General features: G+C 32.2%; 1 protein-coding gene across 1 annotated transcript in view; it reads left to right on the top strand.

Moving 5' to 3' along the window:
* LOC139886409 (uncharacterized) overlaps positions 1-15,895 on the top strand; it is a 36,924-nt gene extending 21,029 nt beyond the window's left edge. The window contains exons 4-25 of the mRNA XM_071870225.1: positions 10,190-10,407; positions 10,547-10,652; positions 10,760-10,861; positions 10,968-11,027; positions 11,133-11,211; positions 11,437-11,584; positions 11,684-11,807; positions 11,933-12,113; positions 12,283-12,460; positions 12,570-12,672; positions 12,789-12,884; positions 13,216-13,268; positions 13,342-13,465; positions 13,569-13,631; positions 13,733-13,792; positions 13,910-14,071; positions 14,658-14,731; positions 14,814-14,907; positions 14,988-15,124; positions 15,215-15,295; positions 15,405-15,510; positions 15,603-15,895. Of these exons, the coding sequence (XP_071726326.1) occupies positions 10,190-10,407; positions 10,547-10,652; positions 10,760-10,861; positions 10,968-11,027; positions 11,133-11,211; positions 11,437-11,584; positions 11,684-11,807; positions 11,933-12,113; positions 12,283-12,460; positions 12,570-12,672; positions 12,789-12,884; positions 13,216-13,268; positions 13,342-13,465; positions 13,569-13,631; positions 13,733-13,792; positions 13,910-14,071; positions 14,658-14,731; positions 14,814-14,907; positions 14,988-15,124; positions 15,215-15,295; positions 15,405-15,510; positions 15,603-15,674 (2,421 nt within the window). The 3' untranslated portion in view covers positions 15,675-15,895. The remainder of the gene's footprint in view (positions 1-10,189; positions 10,408-10,546; positions 10,653-10,759; positions 10,862-10,967; positions 11,028-11,132; positions 11,212-11,436; positions 11,585-11,683; positions 11,808-11,932; positions 12,114-12,282; positions 12,461-12,569; positions 12,673-12,788; positions 12,885-13,215; positions 13,269-13,341; positions 13,466-13,568; positions 13,632-13,732; positions 13,793-13,909; positions 14,072-14,657; positions 14,732-14,813; positions 14,908-14,987; positions 15,125-15,214; positions 15,296-15,404; positions 15,511-15,602) is intronic.
* The last annotated feature ends 583 nt before the right edge of the window (positions 15,896-16,478 follow it).

The raw sequence follows: 16,478 nt of genomic DNA, 5'->3' as shown, positions 1-16,478 counted from the left end.
TGAATCATCATCTTCCATTAAAAATTTAGCATGACTTACTGTAATATAATCACGTTGGCCTGACATCATTATATTATACTAACTCATGCTTCAATTCCCAACACTACCTCAAATCATTCAAAATTTAAACTTGTATGTTATAGAAATATAGAAACTAAAACAGTTTCCTTTATTATGTAACACATAAAGTGCGAAGTGATAAATAATTTCGGACAAGAGTAGTTATGAATGTATCTTTAGAAATATGGAGGATATTTATAACGAAAGATACGATGATATCTTAGAATTTTCTAAGATCAAATGATAACGTGAAAAATTCTTCTGTAAGGATTTAGAATGCGTAAGGAGATCTTTTGTGATTTTCATCAGAAATCGAATCATCTAGATTCTTTGATTACAGGTTTAATCCTTGTGATTTGTCCACGGTCTCCTTCATGGTTTGCTCAATCCGTTTTTCAGCACCAAATTTTCTATCGAGCATTCCCAATACCCCATTCTTTATCATCAAACTCCAGGCCATTTAGGCCATCTACAATTTTGCTGTTTCCTCTGCATTTAATGCAGCCATATTTGAATCGTCGGTTATCAATCTGAGATGGTTTCAAGAAATTTCGTTTTTAGATGATTGAACGCTGATTGTGATCGTCAAGATTCAAAGGATGTTTTCAAAAATTTTGAATTTGAAGTGTTTAAGCGTAAGATGCATCCATCAATGGATCTAACAGTTGACGAAGAAATGTTTGTGATTTTCAAAAGTAAGGAATGGTAAGTTCGGTGGTTTGATGTGATAATTCATCATAGAATACGAATGAATATAATTCATGAATGTAGTGATCTTTAAGAATATAACACTTGCTAAAGTTTTACTTAAATTCCGATATGTCAAAATCAGAATATGTATTTGAATTTGTATGAAAATGGTTGTTCTTTAGTGAACGGATACATATGTGGATGTAAGTAGTATAGTTAATGACTGTTGAATCAGAATTGAAGAATGTACGGTGTAACATATTAATGTGAGATATAAATATTTCTCGGGTATTACCTACCCTTTAAAATATTTTCACCGTCAACAGTTTGTACAACAGAATATTTAATTACAATCTTTATGAAAATATACGTACATATATATTTTCTTTCAGATGTAATCATGGATTTAATGAGTTAATATAATATTAAACTCATTTGATTTACGGTTGAAATGAGAATTAATAATCTCCAAAACCTTAGAGATTTAATAATTGTCGCGAAATATTTCGCTAATGAAGTTATGAATCAATACTTCATCGTTCATTGTTATTGATATATCTCGGTATATGATGTTGGTGCTCGTGGATTTCTTGTGAAATTCACAAGGCACGAATAATGTTTTCTAGAAAGTTTTGAGTACATCGAAAATGGAAGTGTAAAATCAAACATGTATTTGAATAATACACTTGATTTATTATGAAAATGGAGTTTAGTGTGCTGAAGCAGTGATTAACGATTGTTAAGTCATTAACGAAGGATGTACATCATAGCATATTAGTGATATGAATTAACCGAGTAGTATTTACTAGTTAAGATTCACACGTAATAGCTTAGTACGAAAATATTTATTATTGTTCCAAACCATATATATATATATATATATATATATATATATATATATATATATATATATATATATATATATATATATATATATATATATATATATATATATATATATATATATATATAAAGTATACATATATAATTCTTCAGGAAGAATGAGTCAATACATCTTAACTCATTATTACTAATATTCCTTGGTATCTATAGGGCGTATGATGTTAATGTTTGAGGTACTGAGTGTGATGTTGAGGCCTGGAATGCAGATGTTGTTGTTGGTGAAGCTGATGTTGTTGGCGGTGATGCTGATGGTACTGGTGGTGCTGGTTATGCTGCTGGTGCTGCTGCTGGTGCTCGTAGGTTTTGCACCATATTTTCCAAAGCCACTACTCGAGCGCGAAGCTCGTTGACTTCTTCTATTATTCCGGGATGATTGGTGGTTCGGACAAGGGGATGAATAAGATATGAAATTCTAGATATTATATATTCGTGACGGGATATCCTGAAAATGAGGGTGAAAATAGTGTTTCGAATGGGTTCGCCGGTAAGTGCTTCAGGTTCTTCGCCAATAGGGCAATGTGGTGGGTGAAAAGGATCACCTTCTTCACTTCTCCATTGATTAAGTAGACTACGAACCCACCCCAAATTCATCCAGAAAAGGTGATGACTAATTGGTTGGTTCATTCCGGTTACGCTGCCATTAGAGCTTGAGGAGTTCAAGGAATCAAGTGAGAAATCCATATTATCTGATCGGAATAAGGGTTTTTGTTATAAGATGAGTGTTGAATATTGAATGATATATTTGTCTTCTTGATATACGTATATATAGCAAAAAGATTTCCGTAATTTACGGAGGAAATTTAGAAAAAGTGTTAGACAAAGTCTATTAAGATAGATATGATAAGATATAATAAGATATGATGTGTCTATACTCCAATAATAGCAGTATGACGTGTCGAGATCATAAAATGATAAGTATGTAATCTGATAATCTTTCGATTAAAGACTTTCAATTCGTAATGGCCTATTCAGGTCTACGGCTTGAGCTATAGGATCCTTTAAATCGATAATCCAAACCCTTCTATTCTAGAGTTTCCTAGACGCCATCCGTCAAGAAAATTCAATGATAAAAAAATAACGAGAAATCAAAGATTTAAAAGTAATGAATATGAGTAGTGATGACATTATAATGTCTTTGAGATAACTCAATGACATTTTCTGGTTCACAAACCGATGCATAAAGGCATAAAGCATATAGGTACGTGATATAACAAGGAGGTTATATACGTTTGAGTATGAATAGTAACAAATATAGGAGTTTCAAAAATCATGGATAACATTTCATGTAATACATATGTAATACACAAAACTATGATAGATGACATAGGAATGTCGAGAACGGTGTCGCATTTAAATGTGGTGGCGGAATTGAATAGTGCTTAGGAAAGTGAGCATATTTCTTAACTTGGCTCGGCATTCTAAGATAAGTAAAGTTTCTAAAGTATAGTGTAACATTTAACAGTTTAAGGCAACAATTAAAGGCACTATAGTCAAGGAAAGTTGTAGTCCTACATTGCTAAGGTACCTAATTGAATAAGACACACATAAAATGCAATCCTGGTTCTCTACATCAGCCTGCTCTGATACCAATCTATCACACCCCCAAAATGGACCAGGGGTAATTGTGACCAATCATATCATAACACAGTTGTATAAGCGAGAACGACTCTAAATGAGACGTTTTATTTATTAAATAAACAGCGGAAGCATTATTCAAAGTTTTACATCATAAGAGTACAGTAAATGGAAAATGTCTTAAACAAAATGATAAATATGAATGATGGACTCCATGCAAGCAGAAAAGCATACATCAATCATCTAGTAGCAAGTAGCAGCTAGCTCAATCATCACCTGAGACAAAACACGCTTAAAGTGTCAACCAAAAAGGTTGAGTGAAATTCATAGGTTTATAAATAATATCCAAAGTTTTAGACCACAAGATTTAGTTTAAAGTTGATTGATATAGAAATATCAATCTAAAAGTGTTGCTGCATTTTGTAATATCGCTACTAAACAAGTTTACCCTATGACACCTTGTACTGTCAGTGTCGTGGAATCATTATTATGTAACCAAAGACCAACGGTCGAATGGTTAGAGACGTTACTCTCAATAGGCCTACTCAAAATAATTAAGTTTGCATTTAAACGTAGTAATTAACGATATTACGGTAGGGATTTAGCATGAATCAAAGCATGACAGCATAGTTAACAATTTAGTACTTGTGTCTAAGCGTAAAACAGTTATAAAGCAAGCATGTGTCTCACCCCAAAAGTTATAAAACAGTAAAAAGTGGGGCTATGAAGTTCACCTTAATAGCACACGAAAGAATTGAACGGAAGGACGTGACCGAGATCTCAACCTAGAGATAGAACGTATGATCAGACATTGCCTAACAGACAATAGTATATAGTACTATATTGATAGTAATGGTTCACTAAAGAATTTCCATTTTCGGAAGGTTACTATTTATGGAAAGTTTCCACTTATAGTAATTTTCCAATTTTAGAAAGTTCGGGTTAATCTTTAGCAAGACGTTGTATAACTTTACTCAAACTTCGTTGCTATCAAATAAGTCAGGAATGACCAGATGTAACCGGGGGTCCAGGATTCTTGACCAGAATCTAAGTCATGGCATTCGAGATCCACAAGCTTACCCATAAATGGCAACCTAGACATCATTCACTTACGACCGTGAGTAGCGATGAAGTTCACTTGAATTATTCATTATCTTTGATTAACCTTCACTTTAGGTGTATACACACAACGAATTATTAATGTACTTAATAATTATATATGTGATAATATAACCTAAGTTTTATTTAATATTTAGTTATTATACCTTAGTATGTCTTATATATATTAAATATAATTACCTTTAAATAAATACCTAAATTACTTCAAAAATAATAGTGTTTTATTAATCGAACATTATTCAAAAATGTCTAAATAATAAATCAAATATCTAAAAATTACATACATAATTTTTATAGTCTTAATCATATAGATTAGTAGAAAAATTTAAGAAAACGTTTTTATTATATTTTTGTATTTATTTTTGTTTTTACCCTTAATGTATTCACAAAACAATTTTAATTCTACATAATTACTAAATAAACCCAAATAATTATTTTTATAATTTTTATAAGTTTCTATCAGTCTAATAACCTGTAGAAAAATATTTTAAAAAATATTTTTTTATTATTTTATATTTATTCTTAATTTACCTTCGAATTACATAATAATAGAGTTTAATTATATAATAAATACCAATTCGACCCAAGTAATTATTTTTATAATTTTTTCAGATCTATATAAGTTTTAAAAACTCAGAAAAAATTATATATATTTTATTTTTGGTTAAAAGTATTTATTACGAATTTTACATTGTTTTTACTTTTAAACACTACATAATTCGTATTTAATTATAAATAATATTCCATAAATTATCAAAATTATTTTTATGAATCATAACACTTATAATACTAATTATAACATAAATTATAACATATAAACATAATTAATTTCGAATTTTACAAAGAATATACAATAAATATAAATATAAATGACAATATTGAAAAAAATTAATAAAAATATAAAGTACCTCAAATTTTCTTCAAGATTTTGAGAGAATAACTTAAGTTTTTGTGTTTGGCAAGAAAAAATGAATGAGGAGCTATGTATTTATAGGTAAAAAATGGTTGGTGAAAAGAAAAAAAAATAATAAAATAAAGGTGCCAATTTTGACAAAATTATAAAAACATGTTAAAAATGTTTTTAATAAGTTTTTATTTTTGAAAATATTTAGTCAAAATTCATGGGCTCATTATTTAATTTATAAAAAAAATCTTATTTCTTTTTATTTTTATTGTTTTTATAAGCTAAAAATATATATAATGATTAAAATAATTTATCATTTAATTAATAATTATGTTACATATAGTTTTAAATATAATACACATTAATATTAACTAAAGTTATTTTATATAATTAGTGTAAACTTTAGTTAACAGAACGTGTCGACTAAAAATAAATATTTGATCAACGTCGAATTTAATTATATATTACGTATGGATAACAACCCTATAGTCAAATTAGTCAATTCAGGCATGGAAATATGAGGGTTGTTATATGAACAAACCTGTTGTGCATTTATATTTAGTACCAAATATTAAATATATAAATATATAAAAGACAGGGAAAAAATACTTATCGGGGTGTTATATTGACAGTGTGGCACTACTAATTCAGGCTTTCTACATGTAATGATTGAGATTTTGATCACCCCTTTGTTGGATCCTTCAATCATCAATGGCACAAATAATGCTTCTCAAATAGTCTTCAAGCCTAGTAACAATTTAAATCAATAACGGAAATGAGAAAAAAGAAATAAGACCATATTTAAATTATTGAAACTATAGTAATCATCTTAGTCGTATCATTTACTTGCATAACAAAAGAAGTGACAATGGTTAAGTGCCCGTGGGTTGGGTGGTTCCGCCCCATTTTCATCTTTTATCTGCTCCACCCAATTTACCACCTAAACATTCGCTACTCCAACAGCATATATTTAGACAAAATAGAAGGTGTACCTAATAACAACTACGCCGTATGTAGCAATGAAGTTATACAATCCCAAATCAATGTAGCGACTGGCATATATTTTGTTCTGTTCATATCAAAAAGGTTCATTGTGCACAGTTTGACTTCAAAATTGCTTGATAGCTACCATCTTCATTTTGTTTTTGCTTGAAAATTTTAGTTTAACCTGAGGAAGTCAAACTTATATGTAGAGTCAGTCCAATTTATGCTTGCGGGTTTTCTTATCTATTAATAACTCAATCTTCTCATTTTCCATAATATTCAAATCAAATACCCAACTCAGGCTATTCCCTCTTTCACTTAAATTATCAAATATCATAACCATTTCCAACCATTATGACATGTAAAGTTTGATGTAAAAAGTAATGCTCGATAGATCTACAAATAAACTAAAGTACCTCAATTTCCATCAACATGGCTTCTGAAATTTCAGATTTGTTTACCACATCACTATATCCAAAAGAACTTTTTTTAACCATACCTTAAAGACGTCTTGTCCCTAGAACCAATGTGTTCCACATGGAAAATGCTTAAGTTGAATTATATGTTAAGATAATATCAGGTTATGCCCCTTATTCACTTCCATGTACCCCTAATCACTTTTAATCTTTTTGAAGTCAACCTTTTGATCAGCAACAGATTAACCAAATCCACACAATTTTTATCATTTTGTTGACTTATAGAGTCAGTTGTCATCAAAATCACACAATCATAGTTGACCAAGTACTCTCAATATCGCAATTAGACTGCAACAAAACTGCAAAAATTCATTAATACAGCTCAAGTGGTAATTTCAACCCATTTTCGACATTCTAAATTGACCCAGCAACCTATCAATAACTGGGTTGAACAGGTCCAAAGTCACCCAAAGTTTACTTACTGTATATATAACCCATTTTATTAATAGAATCATAGAACTTATCGAAATTTTATACCTTCAGTAGTAATAAAATATACACTAATCGGATTCAAAAGATAATACGGAGTACATTTAAGTTCAAACAACATGTCCTGATCAGATTATAGTACAAACCTATTATTATATATTAACCAAATCGAGACAAAATTAAAGTAGAGCTTGTTCGGGAGATCAAAAAGTACAACATGATATGACACATAACAGTAGGTATACAATAGTAATTAAAATACTTTAAGATCATTAAGGTACATTTATAAAACACAACCAAATGTGTTAAACTGGATGTTAAGAAACAATAAACAGATATACCATTGTCAAACCATGTCTATGGATTATTATATCAAGCAATTTTGAAGTCATAATGTGCACAATGAACCCAACTTCTGCATACTTTAAGTTAGATCCCCTTATCAATTATTTCAAGCAATTTTAAAGTCAAACTGTACACAACTTCTGCTATACTTTAAGATATCAATCGATTAAATCCATTAAAACCCTTAAATTTTTCCATCGCCCTGAAGCAATTAAAACCCTAATTTCTACTGTAATAGGTAAATGATTATATCAATCGATAAAAATCAGTCGACCGTAACCCTTTAAAATCCCGTGGTTTAGGCGATGGTGATCTGATTGTTTTTTTAGGGTTTATTTTGATTAGGCGATGGTGATAGAATTGCAGATGATGAATATTTCGTGAATTTTGAATTTTAGAGGAGAAAGCGTGCGTAAGAAAGCTCAATCTTGAAAAGAGAAAAGAGTGTGTATACAGAGAAAGCTCAATTTTTTTTAAGGTGTAAGGCTTTTGGCTTGTTTTTAATACCCCGTATTTTTTTTAACCCTTATTTTTTTTTTTGAAACGGCAGAAAAATTATATAAAAACTAGCAAAGCGCTAGGAAAGATCAAAAATTACAAAGAGTCCAAAGTATTTTGTAACCAAATGGACCAATTAATTCTAGATTTTTTATATCTAGAAAAAAGCCTAAAAAATGAAGTAACAATGATATTGTCCAACACGTTCGTGATCCGGAAGCTTTTGTCATTGAAGGTGTAGCTGTTTCTAAGACGTCAAATGTTCCAAATAGTAGAGTACATAATGCTTTTTAGAACAAGGAGCTTCTTACCTTGGAACGATAAAGCGTCTAGCCAAATCCAGAAGTCATCCAGAGAGCTCCAAGAAGGAATAGTAATGTCGACCCATGAAGCAATGCAAGTCCAAATTTTGAATACTTATATTGCACCTAAAGAAGACGTGTATCGCCGATTCCTCATGATCATCACACCATATACATTTAACATTGGGAAGAGCTATACCTTTCCTTTGAAGATTATCTTTTGTAGCAAGACGGTTCATCCGAAAGCGCCAGATAAAAATGTTTGTTTTCAGGGGGAACACCGAGACCCAACTCGTGGGCCAATTTTAGTGAGCAATGGAGTGCGAGTCAATAATCTTTCTTGATTCGGCTACGGAGTAAACATGATGACTAGAACCATCCCAAATCCAATTATCATCCTTGTTAGAAAGGTTGATCGAGTTCATGAAGCTCATAAGGGAAATAAAACTCGATTGTTCAATACCTCCTCTAAGGGAAATAAAACTCGATTGTTCAATACCTCCTCGAATATCACGTCTCCAAAACCACTCCCAAGAACCATTGTTGCAACGGTCAGCCACTGTACAATGATGTTTTGTATCCAACGCAAGGAGGCGAGGAAATTTAGAGGCAAGAGTGGTTCCATCAATCCATGGGTCGAACCAAAAACTAGTATGAGAACCATTTTGCAACTTAATATGCATCAATGAAGGTGAAATAATACTAGAGGAATGAGCAGCATTAACACACTTACAAATAGCAGCCTATACCCCATTAGATTGTCTGTTCGAGCTAATATTACCGCCAACACACGGACCATGAATAGCCGATAAAACCTTGGCCCATAAAGCACCTTTGTTGTTTACAAATCTCCACCTCCACTTATAAATTAAAGCAAGATTAAGCGATGCTAAACTCGCTATATTCAGCCCTCCATTCTCATAAGAATTTAAAATAAGCTTCCATTAACCCTTATTAGTTTTTTTTCCTATTTTTTTAATCTTTTTTATTAATAAAACATCTTAAAAAATAATTCAATACAAAATGTTTATGACATCATCACATGGCCTCTTCTTTTTTCTAATTTTTTTTTTAATTTTTTTTTTTTACAAGGAAATGATAGTTTTATGACATATTGACAATTTATAAGCATTATATAGATTTTTTCTTCATTTTCGGGAAAAATTCCACTTCTCCATTTTGTGTGTCCTCGTAGTTTCTAATTTGCTATATCGGATCCTTCCATCCACTACTAGTTAAATACAGTATCTTTGTTAAGTGCTAGAAAATGACTTAAATACCCTTCGTCTTCATCCAGCTAGTCAGCTACTAAAATCATAGTATTGGGTTTCTTGCTTGATGAAAACCCAGAAAACAAACTCCGCTAAACACACACACACAAAGTTACAACTCACAACTACCTTCATCTTTAATTATAATCAACTGATAAAAAACTAAGATCTGGAATAGATCTTCCAGCGATGGTGGCAGCGGTTACACTTGTTGATTCACCAGATCCGGAAATGCACCGGCCGTCACCAATTCCGGCGAGTCGTTGTAGCAGAAAAAAATCGAACAATAATACAATATTTGCCCTGTGTAACCCGTTGTAAGTATTTATCTACTTTGTTTACATATGCAATAACTGTAAATGCACGGGAGAGCAATTAGTCAATATTCATGTCTCTGAAAGGGTCAATTTTATATCAGACTCATTCACGTTGTATGAACAGTAGTAAAATTACTCGCTTACCTGCTCACAAAATGCATATTTCTCCAGTTTCTATTTTAAACTTCATTTACAATTTACTTATCATCATTACATGCAAATAAAAATTTAATGTATATATCAACTTCATGTTTTAGATAGTTTGTCCCTTGAGCTTTCTATCATATGTACGTATGATCAATCAATTAATATGCAGGTCACATGTCCCAACACGATGGAATTCATTGAGATGCTCGGAGTTGATGTCGAAATCTCTGACATGTCATTCTCATTTAGCTTAGACAAGGGCAATGGATTCGAATGGGGTACTCGAAATGGTTTATCTAGTGTGTTCGCTCAAAATCTGAATGCACTAAATCCTTTCTTCTTGAGGATGCTCCGCGAATTTACGAAATTCAAAAATGATGTCATTAGGTACTACTGTACTAGTACTAGACATGCCGTATACAAGACCAAATATTAACTTTATTACATGTATGATTGTAAGGAATAGCTTACAATGATTATTTGTGACGTTGTAATGTTGTAAACCATTATATATATAAATATATAGGTACCTTGAAGAGGCTGAGAACAACAAGGACATTGGTTTCAATGAAACACTGTGGGATATCACTCGGTCACATGGTTATTCGGAATTATTTATAAACTCTTATCTTGTAAGAAAACAAAAAATTTCTGTCAGTTCTCGCACTTTTTGCTTATACGTATGTAACCAAACGAGTTTATGTTGAAAGTATGTGATGCACATAAATCTATATTGCAGGTTCCGATATGCTCTGCACTCTTCTCATGCCCTGCAGAAGCAGTGTTAAGACTATCTGCGTTTACTTGTCTCTCATATATCCGAGATCACCATCTATTTCAAGTACTCATCTCTTTATATATGCATACATGTTTTATTCCTTTTTTTCCACTGCTGTTATATACGAACAGTTACAATTATCATCGTCTTACTTGTGTGATTGTGTTAGCTTTTCAACGGGCTTCAATGGCTTACTGTTAGGGGTGGTTCACAAAGTTACATTGAAAAGGTGAATATTATTTAACTTTTAACTTTTTATGTTATTTAATAAACTCTCTTCTAGTTCAAAGTTAAATTATATACTCCAGTATATAATAGAATGTTTATATACCAGATCAAAAATGAACTGCAATCTAGAGGCTGCCAAGTAATAACGGGTTGTGCTGTTCAATCAGTCTCGAAACTTGATGATGGTATATAATATTTCTCATATATTTTTCATATTCATATATAAAGCAACATATGGTTTTAATTGATATGAAGACGATTAGTCAGTCCCCAGCGTTTGGATTTTTTATTATTATGATTTTTCACATTTTTTAAAATATATGGGAATGTGTCCCAGAAAATGTGCAAGAATTAGTTAATTTCTGTAGTTTATATCAAAACACGATCACGTGCATTGTTTTGAGTGTCAGGTTGCCTAATAGTGTGCGAAGATGGATCTCAAGAAAAGTATTCTGGATGCATAATAGATGCAGATGTCCCTGATACTCTTAGAATGTTGGGGGAACAAGCTACATATGAAGAAAAAAGAATTCTTGGGGCTTTTAATTATGTATACAGGTATATATATGTGTGTATTCTTCTACTATACTACGCATACATGTAAGGTTTTTCCTTATTTTTTATAAAACTGAATGCATAATAACTCTTTTTTGACAGTGATGTATATCTACATCGTGACGTTAGTCTAATGCCGCGAAACCAGACCACATGGAGTGCATTAAATTTTGTTGGAACTGGAGATAATAAAGTATGCTTAACATACTGGTTAAATGTGCTCCAGGTGCGTCATGAACTCTGTTTTTATATTTTTATTCTGTCAACTATTCATTTATTTGAATTTGAATGCAGAATATTAAAGTTGGAGTTTTAAGTATCTGACTTATGAATACCGTTATTCAAATGCAGAATATTGATGATAAGGGGCTACCTTTTCTGGTTACTCATAACCCATCCCGAAAACCAGAAAGTATCTTGCGGAAGTGGAAAACAGAACGACCAGTTCCGTCGGTTGCATCATCAAAGGCTTCTAATGAACTTCATCTCATTCAAGGGAATAGAGGAATTTGGTTCTGTGGACCATACCAAAGTACTTTTCTTCTTATTTACTCACTTAAGAACCTAACTAATTTATGGTCTCCACATACCATATACAAAATCACACACATATAAACCTAATATGTAGCTGGACTAACACTGGTTGGCGATATTGCTCTCTTTTTACTTGTTAACTTTGTGACTCTTATTTATTTATATAGGTTATGGATTCTGCGAGGGCCGAGTGAAGGCGGGGATGGTTGCAGCAAATGGAATGTATGATAAGAGTTGCGAAATTCTTAACAATCCTAGACATATGGTACTTTCCCTGATGGAAAATGGTGCACGAGCCTTCCTTGTTGGATTCCTTCAAAATTATATTGCTATGGGCACTATTATGTAAGTTGCTTTCGTGTAACAACTCTTAAGAGGTCCATTTAACAATTCTAACATAATGCTACTATATGATATATTTGTTACTAATGACTAATCATTCTATATGTTATAGTTTACTGGAACAAGGTGGCACAATGTTCACCTTTGAAGGAATTAAGAAGAAGTGCCCCTTAAAAGTTTGTCTAAGAATTCACAGTCCCCAATTCTACTGGAAGGTCAATGCTCTGCATTACTATAGTATTTCTACATTTCATTTTCACTTACAAAATTTATGAACATGAATCTCCTTGTTATATATAGTAGTCATTTCACATTTTGTTTTGTTTTGCAGATTGTTACACAAGCTGATTTAGGCCTTGCTGATGCGTACATAAATGGAGAGTTCTCCTTTACTGATACAACATGTGGTCTTCTGGACATGATTACGGTAATTACGTTCAAGGTTTCAAGTGACTATTATCTACCGAAGGGTAAATACATCCTTGAGTGCAATTATGTCGGGTTTAAGGATATCATGATTTAACTCTCCGGTCTGTTAGCCTGATAACCCAGATTGATATGATGATATCGATGGGTTGGTTAATGTTGAATCCACCATTGAAAGAGAGTCGTCGTTTAATTTGTAGGTTACCTGGATTAAAACTACCTGAAAACCTTGAGAAGAAAACCTATCATAAGATATTAATCCGACAGAGTAAATGCTAGATCGATTGTTTTGCATGATTATTAATTAACTTTCTCATCTTATCAATTTCCAGATTTTGATTCTTAATGGTGATTTGAAAGATAATGCCTCACAGACTAACAAAAGGTAACATTATCTTTCATATACGCATCATATGTTGTTCACAAGACTAATTAAAAATTGATTGTATATACGTCAGAGGTTGGTGGACACCACTGTTCACAACAGCTCTAATAGCATCTGCAAAGTACTCATATAATCATGTTTTGAGGCAAAACACTCTTACGCAAGCACGTAGGAACATATCTCGCCACTATGACCTGGCATGTGTACATCTTTTTTTCGTATTAACTTCTATACATATAAAAGTATTTCCTCCGATACGATACATTTAACTAACTAAATGCATTTCGTTTTGCATTTTAGAGTAATGAACTATTTTCTCTCTTCTTGGATGAGACGATGACATATTCTTGTGCCATATTCAAGGTAGATGTTTCAAATTTCACTTTCATTTATGTCATTTCTTGCTTGTTTCATATTTAAGGAAGCCTATGTAACTCGCTCATTGTTCGTGGAACTTCAAATAGAGTGAGGATGAAGACTTAAAAACAGCACAGATGAGAAAAACCGACATCTTGATTGAGAAAGTGAGTGATTACATACATCATATGATGTCTTCATTATTTAATCAATGTTACATCATGATGTCATTAGTTAATCAAAGGAGGGTTTAAGTTGTTCGCTGAAAATTAAATTATGTGTAGGCAAGAGTTGATAAGAACCATGAGGTTCTGGAGATAGGATTTGGTTGGGGAAACTTAGCAATTGAAATAGTCAAACAAACTGGATGTAAATACACAGGCATTACCCTCTCAAAAGAGCAACTCGTATATGCAGAAGCAAAAGTGAAGGAAGCTGGCCTGCAGGTATTTTTTTTTCTTTCTTTCTAATGCTTGATTTACCATAATAGAGTTAATAAATTAATAAACTAAAAGATGAAGTATAATATAATCATCAGTGGCGGAACTAGGAATGTTTTTCACCAGGGCGTTTTTTTTTTTTTTTAAAGTGTTCACATTCAGTAATTTTTTTTCTTTCATTATTCCATGAAAAAATACTACATTTTGGGTTGGGGGCAAAATATGGAGGCTTTTGGGCAAAATACAACCTTTTGGGTCATGGGCTTTTGGGTTAGGGGGCAAAATATGAAGGCTTTTTGGCAAAATACTACCTTTTTATTCAAAGTAAATAGTCCAACAATGAAAAAGATGGAAGCTTTTGATGGACTGTTGGGTTGGGGGCAAAATAAAAAAAATCCAAAAATTTAACCTTAAAAATTTCAAAATCCAGTGGGGCAGGTGCTGCCCCATGCCCCACTCTAGTTTCGTCCCTGATCATAATATATTATATATTATGCTTTTATAGCAAATGTTATTTTGGAATCACCTTGAAAAAGCCATAAGCTTATTTCTCACCCTTGTTCAAAATTGTTTATCGTACTTGATTTTTCAGGAACAAATAACGTTTCTACTATGTGACTATAGGAAATTGCCGAAAACTAATAAATATGACAGAATTATATCTTGGTGAGTTACATCGTTTACTTTTTCTATGACTGCTTCAGATCATTACAGTTTTATTACACATGCAATGCTTGATTATTTTCAGCGAAGCGATAGAACATGTTGGTCATGTATACTATGAAGAATTTTTTGGCTGCTGTGAATCGTTATTGGCACAAGATGGTATTCTTGTCTTGCAGGTATGTTACATATATATTAAAGTCCATCCTTAAAGGTTCTACTAATTTAAAATTTCAATTTTTCTTTGAAATATATTTAGTTCACCTCTGTCCAAGATGCAAAGTATGATGAGTTTAGGCGTAGCCCGGGATTTATTAAAGAGTACATATTTCCAGGAATGTGCCTACCTTCACTTAACAGATTAACAACCGCCATGGCTGCATCATCACGCCTCTGGTAACTTCCAAAATTATTTCACGATCGATCACTGTATCACACGAATTTTTTCATGTCATGTAATATCACGTCAAATGCTTATAATTGCAGTGTGGATCATGCGGAAACGATAGGATCACATTATTACCAAACACTCAGGGTTTGGAGGGAAAACTTTATAAAAAACCAAAGGTAAGAACATATCATATCTCTTGTGCTATTAATGTGGCGTGTATATATCATGCATCTCGTGCGACGAATGCTTATTTATCTATTTATTTATATATTTATGTCATCCTAGCAAAATCCTTGCCTTGGGCTTTAACCAACAATTCATCCGTACTTGGGAGTACTATTTTGATTATGCTGCTGCAGGGTTTAAGACCGAGTCAATTGGGAACTACCAGGTACTTAATATATATGAATTTTGGGCCTTCATAAAAGCATATATAGGAGGGTAAATAAATCACTGATGCATTGCCTTTTTGACTATTTGAAGATTGTGTTCTCAAGGCCTGGGATTAATGTTGCGCTGGGAGATCGTTCCAAGAGTATCGTATCAGCTAATTAATTAAACATTAAATATGTACTTAATGACCAATTGGGATTTTATGATTTTTCTTCGTTTTCAAAATGTTAACCGATGTAAACTAAATAAGACATAATTCTGTAATGTGTCATTGGGTCTGCTAGTCATGTTGACTAGCGAGAAACAGAAGGCCATATCAGTTTAAGGCATACTTTTTTATGAACACTTACTTTTCAGTACTAACCAGCATATGCTATTTTCCATCAACATTTCTTCAGCCATTCGGTATCACAACATCATTAAAATTAAAATATTAGTAATGTTAGATTTATTAAGTTATAAAGTACTCTCTCTGTATTACTTACAGATTAATGTTGGTAAGTAATCGAAGCAATGGTATTATTTTTTTAAACTTAGTTTAATCAGTTATATAATGCATTAACATAATGATAAATTTATGTAGCAATAATCTTGATTGCATTGAAATGATTACGTCATGATTTTCTACATATGCGCACACAATTACACTATTTGTTGTATAGTTGTGGCACGTTCCCTTTGCTGACTTGACGAGCACCAAAATGATTGTTGTCTTAGCGGGCGTATCGAACAACTACTATATTCCACGCCCCCATCATTGTATTTTCATTCGCGAGGACGGTAAGAAAACGAGTACTCTACTATTTCACTTTTAGCCTAGCATTTCATTGTTAAGGCCTCATATATATTTCGAAGGTTTGTATATACGAGGTTGAATTTTTACTTTTTTGATCCAAAATTAACATATGGGGATTGGCATGTTGTCCTTTTGATAGTCCATGTTTAGAGCACTAGGTGTCCAGGGTT

The sequence above is a fragment of the Rutidosis leptorrhynchoides genome, chromosome 1 (genome assembly GCF_046630445.1).
Source record: "Rutidosis leptorrhynchoides isolate AG116_Rl617_1_P2 chromosome 1, CSIRO_AGI_Rlap_v1, whole genome shotgun sequence".
NCBI classification, from domain to species: domain Eukaryota; kingdom Viridiplantae; phylum Streptophyta; class Magnoliopsida; order Asterales; family Asteraceae; genus Rutidosis; species Rutidosis leptorrhynchoides.
The sequence above is the reverse complement of the archived record's forward strand: the minus strand, read 5'-3'. Positions and strand labels throughout refer to the sequence as shown.